The sequence below is a fragment of the Quercus lobata genome, chromosome 9 (assembly GCF_001633185.2).
Source record: "Quercus lobata isolate SW786 chromosome 9, ValleyOak3.0 Primary Assembly, whole genome shotgun sequence".
In the NCBI taxonomy this organism is placed as follows: Eukaryota; Viridiplantae; Streptophyta; class Magnoliopsida; order Fagales; family Fagaceae; genus Quercus; species Quercus lobata.
This window is the reverse complement of record NC_044912.1, coordinates 53187666-53210224: the sequence shown is the minus strand read 5'-3', so window position 1 is coordinate 53210224 and position 22559 is coordinate 53187666. Positions and strand designations below refer to the sequence as shown.

At 35.3% G+C, this 22559-nt stretch overlaps 1 protein-coding gene, 1 non-coding gene and 1 pseudogene across 2 annotated transcripts; 2 read left to right on the top strand and 1 right to left on the bottom strand.

Annotated features, from left to right (window-relative positions):
* The first annotated feature begins 1259 nt into the window (after positions 1-1259).
* Positions 1260-4537, top strand: LOC115959398 (xanthotoxin 5-hydroxylase CYP82C4-like). Its single transcript, XM_031077760.1, has 2 exons — positions 1260-2286; positions 3733-4537. Exons 1-2 carry the CDS (start codon positions 1339-1341, stop codon positions 4357-4359), a joined length of 1575 nt encoding a protein of 524 aa, XP_030933620.1. The 5' UTR covers positions 1260-1338; the 3' UTR covers positions 4360-4537.
* An 8034-nt stretch (positions 4538-12571) lies between these two features.
* On the bottom strand, positions 12572-15956 carry LOC115962013 (annotated as a pseudogene).
* A 49-nt stretch (positions 15957-16005) lies between these two features.
* LOC115962355 lies at positions 16006-16112 on the top strand. The gene has a single exon (XR_004085400.1). It is a non-coding gene; the product is annotated as a small nucleolar RNA R71 (small nucleolar RNA).
* Positions 16113-22559: the final 6447 nt, after the last annotated feature.

Here is a 22559-nt window from a genome sequence, read left to right as displayed (position 1 = left end):
CTTACAATTCACTTGGTCACTCATTCCTTCAGTCTAGTGTTCTTAAGATAGACGTCCAAACGCCATCTTAGGCTAAGGATAATGTGGGGACAATATGCACAATAATCAATGTAAGTGGGTAACATGGAAAGCAATTGTGCGTTTTGGAAATACACCTCAAGTGGTCCAATATCGAGATAAGCTTTTTGGTGCGATTTGAAAATGTGCAATCTCGTTGTTTGAAAATCTTAACAAATATCCAAAATTTTAAAATATCATGTTTTGAGATCGCAAATGTGTTTTTTTAGGGGGAAAAAAAATAAAAATAAAAATAAAATATCCTGTTTTGAAATCACAAGTGTTTTTTTTTTTTTTTTTTTTGTGGCAAAAACAGTGAACTAAATGGCCCTACTTTTGAAGAGAAAATTCTAAAGAAAATTGAAAACTTAATTGATATTGACATGGGGTCTAGATATGAGGTTAGGGATGGTCATAAACTCTGCACATGGTAGGCCTCGAGAAGAAATGAAGGGCGGATTTGAATTTGAGAGACTAATCAAAATTCAAAATCATTCCCAACCTCATGAGAATCCCAATATAAAATATCCAACATCCTATCTCTGTCTGTGCTCCGTAGAAGCTGGGTTTTCCATAAGAAGCCAGAAGGCTGATGTACTTATCTAGATGGAGACGTCCCCTCAATAAAAGTCATGGCTTAAGTCATTTCCAACCCTCACCAAGATGGACAGCTAATACCATTAATATCAATTATATTACAACTTGCAGTTGTCTGGTGCAATGTGCGTGCTCATTATTAATTAATATTTGTAATATAATATATGTATATAAGTAATCATAATTAATTAGACCCTAAAAATGTCACTATATGCTTATTAATTTTTTTTTTTAGTCAAGTGTACATGTATATTTGATTTTTACATTTGATGTTTTCAATATTTTCCCTTCTGCATTCACTCTAGTATATACAACATGGTATAGCACATTGTGTTGTTAATATATTTAACATAATAAATAGGATGAGAACCCAAGTCAAGAAACTCAACACCATGGTACATTTGAGAGGCAGTGCAAGTCTACAACTATGACATTCAGCAAAAAAATAAATTGTACAACTTTGACAAATACAGATATCCTGTACCATAAGAGTAGAGAGGCAGTGCAAGTCTACAACTACGACTTTCAGCCACACAAAAAAAAAAAAAAGTGTCTACAACTATTACTAGTCAAGCAATGAGTGACAAAAATCAGCCCATGATTTTTTCTCACCGTTATAAAATACTACCAAGTTGTGGGTGAAAAGTTCATAGTATTCTCCATTCCCTCAAGTTTGAGGACATCATGGAAATTACTTCCCATCTACTTGCAATTGCAGGGTTTTTTCTATTGGCTCTGTTGTACAATCAATGGAGGGTGAGAATTGGTAGTCACAAAATTAAGGGTAGGTTGGCTCCAGAGGCATCAGGTGCCTTGCCAATCATAGGTCACCTTCATAAACTACGCGGCCGAAACCCAATTGCACAAACCTTAGGTGCTATGGCTGATAAAGATGGTCCCATCTTCATGATCAGACTTGGCATGAAACCTGCACTTGTGATTAGCAGTCATGAGGCAGTCAAGGAGTGCTTCACTACAAATGACAAGGCTTTTGCTACACGTCCATTGTCTAGCCAAGGAAAGCACCTTGGCTACAACTATGCAATACTCGCTTTTTCCAGTTATGGAAAATATTGGCTCAAGATCCGAAAGCTAATCAAGCTAGAACTCCTCTCTAGTCGTCGGCTTGAAACGCTAAAGAATGTGCAAGTATTCGAGGTGGAAACTGTGATTAAAGATTTGTACGCTCTCTGCGAGAGCAACGAGGGCAACCAAGCCAACGTGGTGATTAGTGAGTGGGTTGAGCGCCTAGCCTTTAATATTATTACTAGAATGATAGCAGGGAAGAGATACTTTGATAACTTCAGTCATGGAAATGATGGAGAGGCAGAAGCCGCACAACGTATAGGGAAAAATATTAAAGCCTTCATGTACGCAGCTGGAGTCCCTATCATTTCGGATCTAATTCCATTTCTAGGATGTTTTGATTTGCTGGGCCAAGTAAAATCTATGAAGCGTATTGCAAGGGAATTGGACTCTGTAGCAGGAAGTTGGATTGAAGAACATAGTATGAGAAGGCTGAAGGGTAGTGAACCAACCGACAAGCTGGACTTCATCGATGTCATGTTATCCGAAATTGAGGATGATGCATTCGGCCATACGCGTGAAACCATTATAAAGGCAACAGCAATGGTAAGTTATTGTCATTTATCGCATAACTTAATTAATCAACCTTGTTTTTATTTTGTTTTGTAATTTCAATTGGCTCAATTGGGAAATTCTTTTATGTTGTCAAATATAATGAGAGATATAGGCAGGGACGGAGCTACTCTTTAACCAGGGGCCCATGACCCCCCTGGATTTTGAGAAAATTTGTTCTATAGGTATATTTAATTTTCAATTACCCCCCCCCCCCCCCAAAAAAAGAAAAACTTGGTCATCATTGGTCTCTTTTTGCTTATTATCATCTCACTCCTGACATTTTGGATCCAAATAAATTTATGGTTGGCCACTCTGTTAACCACTGCACATGCTGCAGCTTGCAGTTCATCTCTGTTTAAAGCAGAGGAGAAAAAAATATGAAGGATCTGAGTTTGACTAAAATAATCAAGAGGCACAGTGAGAGAAAGGAAGGTGAGAACAATATGAAAGACATGATTTAACAAAAACATAAACAATAGAAGTTGGAAAAAAAAAAGGGTGAAGAAGATTATTAGTGTTAGTTTGGATACAAACGCGTTTGCGTTTGTGCTGGCAATTGTGTTTTTTGTGTAGGTCCCGTGCACTGTTATGGGACCCGCAATTATAGATTTTAGTAAATTTTTCTTTAAAATTGGATTCCATGGCACTACATATTTAAAAATTATTTTACTATAGTTATTTCAATTTTTAGCAATAAACAGTATTCAAACAGATCCTTAGAAAGCACACTGATAAAGAAGAGCAAGCAAATATCAAAAAAGTGAGTAACACCTATTTAAAGACCAGATGTGAGGTAAACAGTAAAAACAAGAATGGGTGGGATTGGGAACAGAGAAAGTGATTTATTTATAGTTTACAAAATACCCTATGAGTTTGTTTATTTACAAAAATACCATATTTGCTTTATTTTTAATAGCAATCTAATCATTTTATTTGATTTTTGTAAAACAGTATATTAAATTCATTATAAATTATACTTTATTTAGTTTAATAATGGTGTGTGTCGCGTGGGTGTGTGTGTTAATATCTATATTTGATGTTAACTGCGAAATAGTGTATCAGTACACACTAATACCAAAATATTTTATTCCAATAGTAAATCTGAAATAGAATTCAAAATCTTGATCTTAATTCAAATAAATTGTTGATATTTCAATTCCATAAAATTTTAATACCTCAGTTTCCAAAAATTCTTAAGCAAAAATATAAAAAAATTGATTAACAAATGAGTTTTATTCAATGCTCCAACCCCCCCCCCCCCCCCAATTAAATTCCTAACTCCGTCCCTAGATATAGGTTGAACCCTTTCTACAAAGAATATAATACTCTATAAAGAAACATTACTTTCTAATTTGGGAAAATTTTGTTACATACACTATGTAAAAACTAATAACCAGTACACTTCTAATTAAGTGTGGCCTCAATTTCATGTTGTAGACTCTCATCTTGGGTGGCTTTGAGACTACATCTGTAACCTTGACCTGGCTCCTGTCCATATTATTGAATAACAAGCACGCTTTGAAGCAAGCTCAGGAAGAGCTCGATCTCAAGGTTGGTAGAGACAGGTGGGTGGACGACCATGATATCAAAGATCTAGTTTACATCCAAGCCATAGTGATGGAAACGTTGCGCTTGTACCCACCAAGCCCCCTATCAGTTCCACATGAGGCCATGGAGGATTGTCATGTTTGTGGCTATTACGTCCCAAAGGGTACTCGTTTGCTTGTTAATGTGTGGAAGTTGCACCGAGATCCAAGAATTTGGGAGGACCCAGAAAAGTTTCTACCAGAGAGGTTCCTCACAAGCCATGCAAGTATAGATGCTTCAGGTCAACATTTTGAGTTCATACCATTTGGGTCTGGGAGACGATTCTGCCCGGGTTACACATTTGCATTGCAAGTATCTTACCTGGCAGCAGCTCGCTTGCTTCAAGGATTTGAGTTCACAACACCATCAAATATGCCAGTTGACATGACTGAAGGGTTGGGTATTACCTTACCTAAGGCAACTCCCCTTGAAGCTCTTCTCACTCCACGCCTTGCTTCCAGACTCTATCAATCCTAGAAAGAAATATAAACCATGCTTTCCAAAAGTATCTGTTTTCAATAAGCTTGCATATGCAAGGAGCTTTATAGTTCAATAATGTCGTTTGTCTCCTTTATATGGAGAACTCAGTTCAATCTCCGTTTGATTGAATGTAATAATAATTATAAAAGGAAAATAAGCTTGCACGCTATTTTGACTTCATGCCATATGGATGGATATGAGCCCCTAATATGGTCACATTTGACAACTGTAAGTTGAAGGATCATGATCGGTTGGATGGCATCGTAGTTAATGGTGAGGATGGACCTATTGGTTTCAATGTTTTTTAACAAGGATTTTACTAAGAGGCACCCTTTAGGAACTTTTTATGGGAAAAAGAAAAGAAAAAAACAATTTTTTTTTTTTTTTTTGCTTTTTCAATTTTCCATAATTTTTTTTTGAAATGGTTTATTAATAGATGTCTGTAAGGACACGATTTTTACAACCCAAGGAAGACATTGGGCTTGTGTGTAAAGGGTCCAAACAATACGATTTGTAGAGAGTGGGTTTGGAAAAGGCTAGACCTTGGTCGCTGGGCAACGGTTTCGTCGGGATTTTCATGGAAGCCCATTCGAAGGTGGATTTGGCCCGTATGTCTAAGCCTTACACGGATGTGGTATGAAGATCTATCTCCTCGGACTTAGTCCGAGGAGCGTCTCGCCCTTGCCGTCCTCCTTTTTTTATGAGTTCACTCTCCCCCTTTTTTCTGGTTCCTGGGAAGGCCCCCTTTCTATGCCATAAGCTTCCCTTTTATACTAATATTTCCTTCCAATTCTTCACCTACGTGTCCGTTTCTCCTTGTTTGGGGTGGTTACTTGTCTTGTCAATCCTCACATCAGAGTGGCTGGGAAAAGCTGGACAGCATGGTATGAGTATGGGTTTGTCAGGCGATGGGCTCCACATTAAGGCGTTGGCAGCCTTTTTCCCCTGTGCTGCTCCTGTGCTGAATCTGTCCTTTTCTTCTGGCGTTTTGCGATATGTCGGGCACAGAGTCGTCCTCGGCCACGTCCTTGGGCCTTCAAGGAGCTTTTGTTGTGTCTCCCTGACAATAGGGCTCCTCGGCCTGGACTTTGGGCCCTTAATGTGAAGTGGGCCGGGATTCCAATTTTCAGGCCCCACAATGTCCTTAATGAAAATTATGATGGAAAATAATTCTCCCATTTAAGTAAGATCAGCATAATAAAGCAAACATGGCAAAAAGATTATAAAATAAACCGAATATGGCAAAAAGATTAAAAAAACATGAAAAATAATTAAACACAATTAATTAACCTAAACATAGTCAAACAGAATCAAATATCATGTGAAAAATAACTAAATAAACAAAAACAAGAATTTTGTCCTAATCTGGGTTCGCGGTGTGTACACATACTCTCGATGGATGCGTACGCATCCTTTAGCACAGATTTGAAAAATTACATTTTTAGAGATTAATCAAACAAAGATATAATATGTGAGATCAAACAAGCCTGTTAGAACCCTAAACACAAAACTAACATGAAGCAAATAAAACAAACATCAACATAAACAAATAATTTAGAAACAAAATCAAAGAATTAAACTAAACTACATTAAATAAATAAACATGTTAAACTTTACATAAAACTAAAATAACAAACCAAGAACAGATTATAATCAACCTAAAATTAGATTAGAACATATAAAAAAGATCATAACATCAATCAAAACATGATAAGAACACTTATGATAATATCAAGCAAAGAACCATGTGAATCCTATATAGCAAAGTGAGAAATCATGGAAAACAGACTCACCTTGGTTTAGAATCGCAGATTTGAGATAGTTTAACTGGCCCCTCAGTGCCTACAACACAAATATTAGATTGAGAGAACAAGAATAATTAAAGAACACAACAATAGTTAGTAATCATAACTCAAGAACAAAATATTTTGAAAATGTTGTAGAAAACAATTTGAAAAACAAACTTTCTTCCTTGGAACTAACTAAAGAGAGCTTTTATAATTGTAAAAAACGTGCAAAGGTGCTATGTTAGGATTTTGAAAAGAGTAAATAGGGTTTTAGAGAAGATGGAGGCCAAAAAATACTCTCTCTTGTTAGGTTCTAAAGACTTAGGATTTTATGTATTTAGAACTCTAATTTGTATTGTTGACAAACCATGATCAAAACAATGTGTTTAGAAGTGTTTTAGTCTTGCTCAAAGTTGTGCATTTATGAGAAGTTGAAATCGAGCAAATGCAGGAAAGCATTATGCATTTCGGCCTAGCTCAATCGATTGAAGCTTAGGCTCGATCGATCGAAGCTTGGGCAAAATGTTTTTTCTGTAGAATTTCCAACTCAGCCCTAGTTGTTTTAAAACGTTTTTAGGGTTTCTAATTTGTCTTAAGTATAAAAGGCAAACCCTAGCCACGTTTTAGTGTTGCTCATATTGCGGTTTGTGTAAATCTCTTGTGAGATCTAGAGGAGCTTTTCTTTACACAAACTTAGGGTTTTTAAGGAGAAGATTTATCTACACCTTGACGATCAACTCGGTTACTGCCATTGAAGCTTAAAGAAAACACAAGCGGGTGTGCTTGTATCTAGTGGTGAATCCAAGAAAGAAGGAGTCCGTGGATTCAGAGCTTACACGTGGTCGTGTCAATAAGTTCTACTGGTTGGTAGTAATAAGAAATCGAGCGTGGGGGTTTGTAAATCTTATTGTATGAACTTTGATTCTTTCAAGATAGTGGATTCAAGTTTACCTTGAGGATAGTTAGGTCAAATCCTCTCCAGGTTTTTACCGGTTTGGTTTCCTGGGAGATCATATCTTGTATTATTTATTTTCCGTTGCTTTTCATGATTTGATCTTTGTTATTGTGATAACCTAAACTTGTTAAATTGAACTAAGTAACAACTTGGCTAATTACCTAGGTTAAATCAATTGCTTTAAGGGGTCTAAAAACTATCATCTCTAACTAGGATTTTGATTGAAGACATAAAATGAATATTTATAAGTTAAAATTAGGGTTTTCGGGGCTTTTTAATGGTCTTTGGACGTTCCCAGGGGTCTAGGAGCCGGTCCATATCAAAGAATGATATTTTGGGCCCTTAAAAATAAAGTTCCACTGCCCAGAAAATCACCCTGCATATGCATCTTTCGAGGGTGCGCATGCACCCATGATTCTTACGTACACATGCCCTAATTCTTGACAATTTTGATGGCCTGACTTCAAATGATTATAACTTACTCAATATAAATCCAAATTAGGAAAAATTTGTATTCATATTGAAGCCTAGGATTCTAATTTCCAATGAAACAAACCTCACTCAAAAATTCTTTGTGGATCAAAAACTATGGTCAAAACAGTGAGCAAAAGTCATTTTTCAGAATCGTTTTCAACGTGATTTGAGCACTTTTAAGTTGTGAAATGTGATTACCTCCAAATTATTGTGAACTCTCTAGATACTTTTGGTTGACATATGTCAAGCACATCATTGGGGCCAGGGACCAAAATTTATTAATGGGTACATAATGAGGTGTCTACACCGCCTTAACAATATTATTGATTCTTTTAAGAGTAATGCTAAAGCCACAAAATTTTCTTCAATAATTTTTCAAAACTTCTGATGTAGTAAATTCTTATTGATTCACATTTAGGCTTATCACTAACATCGCTTTTTTACTTACTAATAACTGCTCATTACAATAGAAATTTGTAAAAAAAAAAATTGTAACTTTAGCATTTTTCCTCCTTTTAAAAGCTATAAAAAAAGATTTATAGATCTAAAATCTAATACAAATATTTGTTTAAAAAAAAATTAGCCCAACAACAAAAATTACTAATAGTAAAGTTAAAACCAATTAAGCTAAATTAACCAATTTTACCAAAAAAGAACAACCCGGCCCTTTTAAAAATTATTATAAAAAAAATTGTCCTTACTAGGAAGGAGACAAACACATAATAAAAAATGAAAATCCCTTTAGCAGTTATGTAGCAAAATTGGGTGCTGGAGTCGTTGCACGTAATTTTATTTATTTATTAAATCACTAAAATCCTTAAACCCTTCAATTCCTGTTAAAGACATGGTCTCTCTCTCTCTCTCTCTCTCTCTCTCTCTCTCTCTCTCTCTCTCTCTCTCTCTCTCTCTCTCTCTCTCTCTCTCTCTCTCTCTCTCTCTCTCTCTCTCTCTCTCTCTCTCTCTCTCTCTCTCTCTGTGTAGTATATCATTTCAATCATAATGTATTTGCATTAAGTCTCTTCTCTTGTTATTCCATTTCTAATTCTTTTGTTATTCCATTGTTTTCCAAGAACATATTGGTAAGTCTAAATCAGTTTAATTAGGGTGTTAGGTGCAAATTGCAAACTAACCTACTATTATATACATACTGTGGGGTCGGAGAATTTATGACCCTGGCCCACTTTATACTAAGGCCCAAGGCCCGAGCCGAGAAGAGATATTGCCGAGGATGCACAATGAAAGTCCAAGCGGCCTAAGGATATGACTGAGGACGATCTTGTTCTCGGCATCCCAGAGTACCCCTAAAAGAAGGGGCGAGCTCAGCGTAGGAGCAGCCCAAGCAAAAAGCTGCCAATACTGCAATAAAGAACTCTGCGCCTGACAGGTTCATACTCTTCACCATGCTCTTCAACTTTTACAACCACCCTCAACTACTCTAGGTATGGGCTAATAGGACAAGTATCAACCCTAAAAAGCTGAGCCTACACGTGGACATTTGAGGGAGGGTAAATGCTAGTATAAAAAGGAAAGAAAGGCAATTCAGAGGGGGGGACAAATCATCTCCCGGATCATAGAACCCTAAAAAAGGAGGAGAATAAGAGCATGAGCTCCAAAAGATTCTCGGATGAGGTCTAACGACCAGAGCCCCCCAAACCGTGCTGGGATAAAGGTTCAGTCAGATACGCCAAGTTCTCCCTCATGTAGGTTATCAGGAAAACCATGACTAACCACTGTTCGGTGACCAAGGCCTAACCTTTCAGCCCATGCTCTACAAATTTTATTGTTTGGGCCTTTTAACATACGAACCCAACACACCAGTTTGGGGTCGTTACAAATTGAGTCCTTACACATACAATACTACAACAAAACTTTTTTAGGATTACATTAGGTAGTATCAATATTACAACTGACCATACTTTTGTCACATTTAGCGGTTCTTTTATTTTATTTTTACTCACATTTGATGGTTCTATCGTCACATTAAGCAGTTCCAACATCACATATAATTGTATTTTTTTCATATTTGATGGTTTCCTTATTTTTTTTGTTTTCTCACATTTGATAGTTTCATTGTCACATTAAACATTACTAACATCATATATGATATGACCGTACCCAACCTTACCCAATCCACCCAATAATCGACAAATATATAACAAAGATACCCCCCAAAACCTAAGAAAATGACTAAAATACCCTTGAAACTTATAAAATAACTAAAATACCACTGAAACCCTCTAAAATTACCAGAATGCCTTTATAACCTAAAAAAATTATCTAAATACCTGTAGAACCTAAAAATGACCAAATGACCTTGAAACCGAAAAATTACTGAAGTGACCCCTAAACCTAAAAAATAACTGAAATACCCTTATAACCTAAAAAAAGATTGTAATGCCCCCAAAACCTAAATAATTATCGAAATACCCTCGAAACCTTTAAAAAAATTATATATCTTAGTTTTGTATTATAAATATTAGTACTTTTCCCCCTTCAATCTGCATTTTTTCTAATTCTTTTTTTATTCCATTTGTTTCCCAAGAGCTTATTGGAAAGTCCAAATCAGTTTAATTAAGGTGTTGGGTGCAAGTTAATAAATAACCAAAATACCCCTCAAAAACATTTAAAAGGAGTAAAATATCCCTAAAACCTTGAAATAACCCAAACACCCATAATGACAGTGATGATAATGATCACAAAAATCCCAAGCTTTTCTTGGCCTTGATTTTGATTGGGCTAAGCTTGATGCTTACGGTGTTGGTTGAGACAACATTTACGTTTAGGCCCATTGACCTAGCACATGTACGTGCTTCTATAAGTTGGGATAATTTCAAATTCAATTAAGTTAGCCCAACACTTTAATAATATTTTGTAAAGTCCAAGTTGAAACGATGGTTTCCTTTTTTTATATTAAATATATGTTAAATAAAATTACTAAAATAGTTAGCTTTAAATGAAACTCTAATATTAAAAATTTCAATTAATTAAAAAAATCTTCTAGTCAAAACTGTGTTAATAAAAATTTTAAAAGATCTAATAAAAGATTGTGGGGAAAGATTTGTGCCTTTATGTCATATAATGATTGGTATTTTTCGAATAAAAGAAGGCCACTTGGCTGAAACTTTTGCGATTGTTGCTTTGTGCATTTGGAACAATCAAAATGCAAAACACCATGACAAGGTTATGACAACCTGCAAAATTTATAGTAGAGCAGTGGAATTGATGCAAGAGTACTGATCTGTGATATTCATGTTTTAGCCAAAAAGGTGAACATTGAAATTGCTAACAAAACATTCAGAAACTGCATAAAATAGAAGAGAAAGAGAAAGAATGGCCTTTTTGGTGGACTCACTCACATATAAACATCTACATTGTTCCTTATACAATTATATATATATATATGAATAAACAGAAAAAGTAAGTTTATATCAATAGTATCTTTATACTACAGGTAAACCATATGTGAATATGTTTGTCTAGATCAAAACCAGAAAGCCCAAAGATAGCAGCTTCAGTCTATGACTAAGAGATGTCCTTGTACTGGTCAAGTCTTATATTAGCTCCATCTAATTGAGCTTCTACATGAAAAAGAATAAAATTCTCTTAGCAACATATCATCCCTTGAAACACCAATAAAGATATATGTCAGCATAGGCTGTAATGTGTTCATTATTGGTTCACTACAAGTTTTTGAAGCTATTACCTCACTGGGGAAAGCCAAAGGAACCTTGGCAAAGCACGGTGAAGCAACCCTAAACCTCGGTGAAGCACGGTGAAGCCAAAGTTAAATAAGATGAAGAATGGTGAAGCAAAATAAAGGACATTTATAGTTTCATGAAAAGATGCCAAACACTGAGAATATTACATCACACACATTGATTAGTCATGTCAAGATCAAATAGGACTTTCATTGGGACGTAATGTATGGTAAAGAGGAGGAATTTAGAACATAGGGTATAGGTAAAAATAAAAAGTGTTCCCAAGAATGATTAGAGAGACAACTTCTTTTAAGTATATGACAATTGATTTATCCTCTCAAGTTTATTGAATATTGCACTTTCACTTTCTTTCTTTTTTCTTCAAAATTTCATCAACAAATTCATTCTCTATTTCTTCCTCTTTCACTTTTTTTTTTTTTTTTTTTTGAGTGAGTCCTCCTTTTCTTCCAACTATTTCACCACAAATTTACTGCAATAAGAAAATTTGATTGCATTAATTCTTAGAACACTTTAGGAAAGGGTTTGAGAAAGAATGGCCAAAATAATAGGCTCAAATGGGTGACTAGCAGTAATGTATCAAGAAAGAAAATAATAAAGGCCTAAAATTAACAAAGATGGCCTAAAATCATCTCTTAAGGATTGGGATAGTTCTTCAAAATCCATGACTTTAATATATTCAAGTGTGGCATAAAATTGATGAATTCTTAGCATTCAACCCAATCAAAGAATAATGAGACTAAGCAACAACAAAGTTATGTGCTTCCAATTGAAAAATGAGATCAAAAGAAAATAACCCTCTAAAAAAATGAATGGCTCAAGAACTCACTTGGGTTATTGTCTCTACATTTTATTTTCAAGATTTTCAAAGTCATCTCTATCTCTCAACCAAGAAACATGTTCATGTGGCTAAAGTGCATGTGCATAATAGTTGAGCATGAAAAATAGTAGAATTCTTTAGATAGAAGTAGCATAAAGAACTTTGACTTAAAACTCTTGCTAAAGTAGCACTTCTTTTTTTTTTCTTTTCTTTTTTTTCTTTTTGAAAATTGGACCAAAAAAACCCAAAAAAAAAAAAATTAACATAAAATAAAACCAAATGCAAATCATCTCAAGTTCCTTCCCCCAACCTAAAACTTAGATTGTCCTCAATGATAACAAGAAAAAACAATAGAGTAAAGATTACAGAGAGTACCGTGAAGAGATGAACATAAATGAACAAAAAAAAAAAAATTAACACCTGCAAAAGGGGTTAGAATACGACACAAACGCTAATGCTAATTGCTTAGCAAGTCTTGATAAATGGGATCCTCCAAATTAATGGATTCCTCATCTTGTGAAAAATTCTCAAGAAATGGCTTAAGACGTCCATTCACCTTAAATATGTTACCGTTCTTAGGATTTTCAATTTCTATGGCACCATGGGGGAAAACATATTTAACAATGAAAGGTCCAGTCCATCTAGATCTCAATTTTCTGGGGAACAAATGTAACATAGAATTATACAAAAGAACTTTTTGAGATGTGTCAAAAGATTTCCTTAAAATTTGTTTGTCATGAAAAACCTTCATTCTTTCTTTAGAAATCCTAGAATTCTCATATGCATCATGCAAAATTTCTTCCAACTCATTCAATTGCAATTTTCTCAATGAACTAGCCTTGTCTAAGTTAAAGTTAAACATCTTTATTGCCCAATATGATTTATGTTCCAATTCCATAGGCAAGTGACAAGCTTTACCATAAACAAGTCTATAGGGAGACATACCAAGAATATGCTGTATGCCCAAAGTGCATCATTCAACCTCAAAGACCAATCTTTGATTTGGGTTAACCGTCTTTTCCAAAGAAATTTTAATCTCCCTATTGGCAAGCTCAACTTGTCCACTTGTTTGTGCGTGATATGGGGTGGCGACCTTGTGTGTTATGCAATATTTTCTCATTAATGTCTCAAAAGTTTGGTTGCAAAAGTGCAAGCCCCCATCACTAATAATTGCCCTAGGGGTGCCAAACCTTGACAAAACATTTTTCTTTAAGAATTTCAAAACAATTTTGTGATCATTCTTTTTGCAAGGAATAGCCTCAACCCATTTTGAAACATAATCTACAGCCACTAGAATGTAAAGATATCCAAAAGAAGGAGGAAACGGACCCATGAAATCTATGCCCCAACAATCAAAAATTTCAACAACTAAAATTGGGTTTAAAGGCATCATATTTCTACGAGTTATTCCTCCCAACTTTTGACAAGACTCACAAGATTTGCAAAAATGATGAGTGTCTTTAAACATATTAGGCCAATAAAAACCACATTGCAAAATCTTTGCATCGGTTTTCCTTGAAGAAAAATGGCCTCCACAAGCTTCATTATGACAAAAGGAGATGACACTAAATATTTCATTATTAGGGACACATCTCCTAATGATTTGATCTGGACAGTACTTAAATAAATAAGGATCATCATAGAAAAAATTGTGTACCTCAACAATGAAGCGTTTCTTGTCTTGAGCACTCCAATGAGATGGTGTTTGGCCTGTGACAAGAAAATTGACAATATTAGCATATCAAGGCAAAGTAGAGATGGAAAACAATTGTTCATCAGGGAATGAATCCCTAATGGGCAATGCATCCATGGATTCATTAAAAGTGAGGCGCGACAGATGGTTTACCACCACATTTTCTACTCCCTTTTTATCTTTGATGGTGATATAAATATTAAATTCTTGTAGTAGAAGAATCCATCTAATCAACCTTGGCTTTGCATCCTTCTTTGAAAGAAGATATTTTAAAGCTGCATGGTCAGTGAAAACAACAACAAGAGAGCCAAGAATATATGAACGGAATTTATCTAAGGCAAATACCATAACAATTAACTCTTTTTTAGTTGTAAAATAATTCATTTGAGCTTCATTCAAAGTCTTACTTGCATAATAAATTACATGAGGTTTTTTATCCTTTCTTTGCCCTAAAACAGCTCCAATCGCATAATCACTTGCATCACACATAATTTCAAAAGGTAAAGTCCAGTTTGGTGGTTACATGATAGGTACAGTGGTAAGCATGCCTTTTAGCTTATCAAAAGCTTCTTGGCAAGCTTGGGTCCATTCAAAGGGAGTGTCATTTGTTAGGAGGTTACACATAGGTCTAGATATAAAACTAAAGTCTTTTATGAACCTCCTATAAAATCCAGCTTGTCCTAGGAATGATCTCACATCTTTAACAGTCTTAGGTGTAGGCAAATTAGCAATCAACTCAATTTTTGCTTTATCCACCTCTATGCCTTTTGAAGAAACAATGTGGCCTAATACAATCCCTTTTGTGACCATGAAATGAAACTTTTCCCAATTTAATAGTAAATTCTTTTCTTCACACCTAGTTAACGCTTTTTGCAAATTAGAAAGGCATTCATCAAAAGAGTCACCAAACATAGAAAAATCATCCATGAAAACCTCTAAATAATGCTCTACCATGTCACTAAAAATACTTAGCATGCATTTTTGAAAAGTGGCAGGTGCATTACATAAACCAAATGGCATCCTCCTAAATGCAAAAGTACCAAAAGGACAAGTAAATGTAGTTTTCTCTTGATCTTCAAGTGCAATTTCAATTTGATAGTACCTAGAATACCCATCTAAAAAGCAATAGTACTCATGACCCGCTACTCTCTCTAAAACTTGATCCAAGAAAGGTAAAGGGAAGTGATCTTTCCTAATGACTGCATTCAAGTTTCTATAATCAATACACATGCGCCAACCTGTGGTGACACGAGTTGGAATTAACTCATTATTCTCATTTTTTATCACGGTTATTCTAGATTTCTTAGGCACCACTTGAGTAGGACTTACCCATTTACTATCTGCGATGGGGTATATGATACCCACATCTAACAATTTAAGCACTTCAGTCTTAACTATCTCTTTCATTGTAGGGTTCAACCTACATTGCATCTCCCTAGATGGTTTAGCATTGTCCTCTAAATAAATCTTATGAGTACAAACCAATGGGCTAATTCCTTTAATGTCAGCTATGTTCCATCCTATGGCACTCTTATGTTTTCTCAAAACATTTAATAACTTACCTTCTTGCAAAGAGTCAAGTTTAGAAGATATTACCATGGGAAAAGTCTCATTGGTTCCTAGAAAAGCATACTTGAGCTCAACAGGCAAGGGCTTTAACTCCAGGATGTGCAACCACATTATCATTCCTCCAACTAAAATTTGGGTGATTCCTCCACCCTGAATTGTATGTCTCTGAATAGGGGGTAGGGTATGATTTTTTTCACCATATTCATTGCATTTGGTTGATCATGCAACACCTCTTTAAAAGCTGGAATTGTAGGGCATTCATTGGTAGGGTGTTCCATGTCTCACAAATTCTACAAACCTCATCAATTTTAGGCACAATATTGACTCCATTGACTTTCCTTAATTTCATGGCTTCAAGCTTCCTAGTTAAATTAGCCACCCTAGCACTAAGATCATCATCTTCCCTAAGTTGGTACTTAGCACCCCCAGAGGGGTTGGTGGATGCTCTAGACCTATCTGAGGTATCAGTGGTATCCCAAGATTGGGCATTCTCAGCTAAGAGATCAAAATAATCAAAAGCCTCATCATGATCTTTATTCAAAAACTCTTCATTGCACATCATCTCTACAAATTGGCGCATCTTTGGAGTTAAACTTTCATAGAAAAAACTAATTATATGCCAAGTTTCATAGCCATGATGTGGACAAGCATTAAGCAAATCTTTAAATCTTTCCCAACATTGATAAAATGTCTCATTATCTTTTTGTGAAAAAATCATTATTTGTCTTTTAAGTGCATTAGTCCTATGAACTGGAAAAAATTTTCTTTAAAAACTCAATTTGTATCTCTTGCCAAGTACCAGTTGACCTTTGTCTCAAAGAATTAAGCCAAGTTTTTGCCCTGTCTTTAAGAGAAAAATGAAACAACTTCAACCTAATGATCTCTTCATTACATGATTGGTCATAGAAGGTAGAACATACCTCCTCAAATTCCTTAAAGTGTAGGTAAGGATTTTCAAAATCTAAGCCATGAAATTTAGGAAGTAATGAAATCATACTGGGCTTAAAATTAAAATTATTAGCATTAGTTGGAAAAATGATACATGATGGTGCACTACTCCTAGCAGGTTGCAAATAATCCTTGAGAGTTCTAATGGGTTGGTGAGCATGGAAGTTTTCATTATTTAAATTACTCTCATCAACATGATTACTCTCTAAGTCCGCCATGATATCAAGTGTGTAAGAATGTGTGAAAGAATCGGATAAATTGCTAAACAAATTATTAGACTCAATTCTAACCAAGCGGTTATCACTATCACGATGTAGGGGCCTTTTTTGCGTATTATGCGTTGGGCTGGGCTGCCTCCTACGGTAATGGGCCCGAATGTTTCTGAGTAAAGGAGTTGGGACCAGTTCAACTGTAACTCAACTTAGGTCGGTTTGTGTACAAACTTTGCCTCGTCTGCCAGGAATAGGCTTACGGCAAGCAGAACTGTTTCAGATGAGTTACGGCAGGTAGATATAATAATAATAACAAAAACAGAGTACTCTGACTATTTAAATGAAATGGCCAAGTAATCCCTACTTATAAAACATGATTACAGTCGTAATAATGTCATTTAGAGAGAAAGTAAAGGAGAAAGAAAATAATAAGAACTAATCAAGAACGGGCATAGAATCAAGTTTTAAGTTTGGTCCGCCGAAGCAAAACCAAAGAGGGGAGAACACCTCCTCTCAATGCAAATAATCTCTCAGGAAAAGATCCTGTCGTGGGAATTAATGGCTTTGAGGGAGTCGGACCTGAATGGTTATTGCCCAAAAGGAATCCTTGTTACGTTTTGGAAGAGAGCAGGATTTGAAGGGGGAGAGAGGGAAATCGACCTACTGGTGCATGCCCATTGTATTATCTCTCTTTTTTCCTTAATTTTCTCTCTTCTTTCCTCTGTTTTCTCTCTTATCTTTTCCTTTTCTTTCTCTTGTTTTCTTTTTACTCTGCTTTCTTTTACTCCGTGAATCCGCTCTGTTTTTTGATCCCCTTTTCAGGGCACGGCAAGGGTCCTTTTATAGTGCCTGTCGTGACCAGTTTTTTACCACTTTGCCCCTTAACCGCCTTTGTCTGGTCTGAGCGTACTTGCCGACCACCAAAGGTGTGTGACACTCACCCTTACCAGACAAAGGTAGGTTTGTTTCATTCCTCAGTCCACCGTAGCATTCTTACCTGCCATGGCATAAATGCTTTCTCTCTCTTTCTCTTAAGGCATGCACCTAACGGTTTCCCCCTCAACCTTGCCTCTTTTGGGTGGTCTGTCATCCCAGCAGGACGTACCTCACAAAAGGGCTTGGGTAGGAGCCGCAAAATAGGTCTTTTCCCCTCTCCCTACCACCAAACCATATCCCCTTTACCTCTTACCTCTGGCCCATGCCCCACCACGTCCCATATTGGCTAGGTACAGGCTGGCGGTGCCTGGGCCTTGCGCGTGCTTTCCTTTCAGATATGTCCAAAAGTCTGTCTGCTGCTCATGCATTTGCTGTGATCTGGAGACTCTCCATCCGTGTTTTCTAACCTCTTATGTGGGCTTTTCTTTGGTTTCCTACTCCATTCAAGAGCTGGACTTTGTTTGATGATGTACTGTTATCCTTGCCGTAATAACTTAATCCTGCTGGGCCTCTTTTGGGCCAGCCGTTTATTCCTTTTCTCAGTGGCTTGTCATGGCCATTGTTTTGCTTTTACTTATGGGCTCCTATGTCCCTTTGAGCTTTCCTTTGGGCGTCCATGGCCTGTTTGTTTTCTTTGGGCTTCCTCGGCTCATTTGCTAATTCCACACTCTCATGGGCTTCTTACTAACTTCATTGGGCTTCTCTGGCCCAATAATCTTATTCTCATCCTTGGGGTTCATAGGCCTGTCATAATCCCCTTACTCTCTTAGTTTGCTTTGCCTTGGGCCTGCGGTGGCCCTTTCTCGCTTTTCTTTCTCATACACTGCCCATGGGATGCTATTTGTTTCTTTCTGGGCTTCTTTGAGCCCACTTGCTTCTTCAAGACCCATTTGTTTATTTCTTGGGCATGTGATCCATTATTCCTACCGCTTGAGCCTAATGGTTTTTTGCTATCTATTTTGTCAATTCCTTGTTGCCCTTATTATTGGGCTTTCTTTCTGTCTGCCTGGGCTCTCACAAATGGCCCTCAACACACGACAACAAAGACGCATGCAATAGTAAAGTAAGAAAGAAAAAGAAAAAGAAAATAAAATAAAAGAAAGCAAAAACCTTTAACAATAAAATAAAATAAATAAAAACCTCTAAAGGAAAACTAAACTACTTAAAAAGGAAAGAGTTGGAGAGATATTACCAAATATGTGAAGAAATTTAATGCCAAAAACCTCTCCAAACGAAGTGGAACGCTTCTCTAATCGCCTAATCGCAGGCAACGGAGCCAAAAACTTTTTGTGACATAAATAATGCTCCCAAGTGCAAGATTGTCGTGAAGTAATAATTCGGTAAGTCCGAGGTCGAATCCACAAGGAAAAGGGAATTGATTAGCAAACCACAAGAGAATAAAACTAAAATAATAAAATTTAATTGAAGAGATTTTTGATGGTTTAGTAAAGTTAAATTGAGAGAAAATAACAATATATTAAGGCGCTAAGGTTTAGGGATCCACACCAACACGTCTATTAGTAGTCTTAACAATATTTATTTTATAAATCAACTAAAATTCATACGAAGGATGATCTTAGTTAGATGATTTAACAATAAGAACTCAAGAATTAATTGTCTAAGGTAGTTTTATGAAATTAATTGATTTTAGGCAAAACAAAACTAGTGCATTAGTTTTCAGGGAATACTAAGCATTTAACGTGCTCGGAGTCTACAATAAATCAAAGGATTATATAAAACTAAACACATTTCTAGATGAGTAAAACAATCAAAAAAATAAAACATAAGTATTAAAACCAATAAATAATTGTTAAGAACATACTAATAAACGGTTGGGTTTCACCCCTTACTTTAGCAAGGCTTCTAGCAAGTCGTATCACAAATAAAACTCTAAAAACTGTAAAGAAACTTTAAGAAAACCTAAATTATGTTCTACACCAACTCTCCCCTGAATTTTCCCCTAAAAGCATTTAAATAGGTCAAGGAATCCTATTACAATTTGAATTCCCATTTTGAGAAAATCCCAGGTTTTTAGGTTTCACTTAATCGATGTTTTTGGCCCATTTAACTTCATAATTCGGGTTTTGGTAAACTACAAAGTTGTAGCCCTTTAAGTTAGCTTTCCAACCCAACTTGAATAATCTCGATTGGACATCTAAGTAGAAAGTTATGCTCAAAATACTAACTGATACTAGGGGTGGCAATTCGTATTCGCGTGTCGGGTTCGTGTCGTGTCAAGTCATGAGTATTCGACTACATAAGTCAATACTAACCCGACATGTTTATTAAACTAGTCAAGATTCATCAATCCTAACACGACCCATTTATTAAACGGGTCAATCATATTGACTTGTTTATCAGATTTTATCAAAATGAAAAAAAAAATTATGAAAAAACAAATAAATAAATTTTTTTAATATAAAATTCAAAACTAATAAGTAACCGCATCACAAATAATCATTCAAAATTAAAGTATATCCCAATATCACAAATAATCAATCAAAATATGTCAAAGAATATAAATCACAACAACTAATATGTTTATATACCTAGAGTTTGAAGAGTATATTAGTAAAATGTTATTTAATTAAAAAGGTCAAACGGATTCTATGTGTTCAACACTAACCCAGCCCATTTATTAAACGGGTCAGCTGTGTCGACCCGAATATGACACGAACCCGTTAAGCCTCAACCCATAACCTGCTAATTTCGTGTCGTGTCGTGTCGTGTTGAGTTCGCGGGTCATGTCAAATTTTGCCATCCCTAACTGATACGCAGGCTAGAATCCTAATCCGAATTGGACTTGGATTTGGTGCAAATTTCTTTTGATTTCTTGCTCCAATTGGACTTGAATTTAATTAGGTTGGACTTCTTTGACTTCATCATGGCCCTTGTAAAAGTAAAGGTCATTAGCTTTCTTCTTTGCACAAATCCACTTATTTAATTTCATTATCCTACAAAAGACAAATTCATGCATTAAACGTGCGTTTGTGTAGAGATGTTTCTGCGTTTGCCTTTTTTTTTTTTTTTTTTTGCTGGTCCCATGGCATTGTTCATGGACCAACCAACACCTGAAAAACGCATAAACAATGTTTTTACCTTTTAAAAAAATATTTTGTTACAGTACTTTCAGCAATAAAATTTCAGTTTTCAGTTTTCAGCAAGATAAGTGGTATCCAAACAGACCCCAAAATTCAATAAATACAAAATTGATTATTCAGCATTATTCCAAAACCAACTATAAAATGCATGAATTAACTCAAAATAAGTATTATAATGCTTTCTAATAATGATATAAATATGCAAAATTAAGCTATTATCAATATATATATATATATATATATATATATGAAAAAACAGAAAAAGTAAGTTTATATCAATAATATCTTTATACTACATGTAAACCATATGTGAATATATTTGTCTAGATCAAAACCAGAAAGCCCAAAGATAGCAGCTTCAGTCTCGCGACTAAGAGATATCCTTGTACTGGTCTAGTCTCATTATTAGCTCCATCTAATTGAGCTTATAAATGAAAAAGAATAAAATTCCCTTAGCAACATATCATCCCTTGAAACACCAATAAAGGTATATGTCAGCATAGGCTGTAATGTGTCCATTATAGGTTCACTACAAGTTTTTGAAACTATTACCTCACTAAGGAAAGCCAAAGGAACCTCGGAATTTTCATCAGCCAAAGAAATCCATAGAAGATCAATGTTTAAAGTTACCATCTAATTGACATGCATTAGATTTTTATTTCAAGCAAATTTTAAATATTAAAAAAAAAAAATTACTGAGTTCTAACGTTTAACAACAATAAGGAAATAAAATTCAAGACTTGGTATTTACCTCAATTTTTGCTAATATTTTAAATATTTTTCAACATTGAGTGCAAAATATCATAACTTGATACTATCAATTGTTGAACAACCTCAATTTAATAACAAGATATGAAAGAGCTAAAGCTATTGATGTTTTGAATAACTGATTTCTGATTAACAGTACTCAACATCCGTTAGACCACACTATCTTTTCTCTTAACAGAATTTCTTAAACACAAAGATAACTTGACTCTCTCTTCCCTTTAATCTATTGTTGTCGGACTTCTGCTCCAGTGCACTATTTGCGTCTCCCTCGTAAGGGGAAAAAAAGGAAATAAGTAAAAACAACCAAATCTATGAAATAAAAACATAATCAAAATATGTCAGACCAGAGAATCCAATGAGGGCATAAGCCCAACACATACAGCAGTAGTATCTCCAAAATTTAAACATTACATGATACTACGCACAAAAATAAAATGTTTTTGTTGTTGTCGTCAGCCAGTAGTATAACTGAATATCAATAATCAAGTCATATTTTGACTACTCTGAACTTTAATGTTGGAACCCAAAGATCTTGGTGTTGCTCCTAAAGTTTACAGACCCATAGACTAAATCAAAAAAAAATAATAATAATAATCAGATCATTCAAACCCTCAACAACTACACCAAGTCAACATTTTTACGTTCAAATAGATATTCCTAGAAGTCCTTCAATGTCAAGGTTTTATACAGGAGATGGAGTAAAGTTAATTATCTTAGAGAGCATGCAAAAAAAAAAAAAAAAAAAATGTTCACCATTATATTAATGTCCAATTGTGACAAACACTTGCAGAACCCTTCCACCACTATATTCTAATTCACATTATGTGCCAAATTGCCGGTACCAAATTTTCTAAACAATTGAAAATAAAAATAATTGAAGACCCAATTGAATTTAGCAGCTAAAATGATGCCCACGACATTATCAACCATAACATAAAAGTCAAAAGTAATGAACATAAGTTATCACAACTGATTCCTGCGAGTGTAATCCAAGAAGCTGATTTCCAATTCTCTTTTGCACTGAATATGCCCTCAGGACCTGTAAGCACTTCCTACAAAACCAATAAAGCAATGGCGTACCTAAAGCCTAGTTTGTCATCATACACATAAGACCATCTACACTTTCACCAAATTCACAAAGTTTTGAATTCAAATTACCACTTAACAAATATAGTCCCTAAAGCATTCAGAGTAAATTTCACAAATTAGAGAAAAAAA

Bases quoted from the DNA above. Each gene is read 5' to 3' on its own strand.
- LOC115959398 (XM_031077760.1), top strand. From the start codon at position 1,339: ATGGAAATTACTTCCCATCTACTTGCAATTGCAGGGTTTTTTCTATTG. The intron at 2,287-3,732 runs GTAAGTTATTGT...TTCATGTTGTAG, and splicing joins TTATAAAGGCAACAGCAATG to ACTCTCATCTTGGGTGGCTT.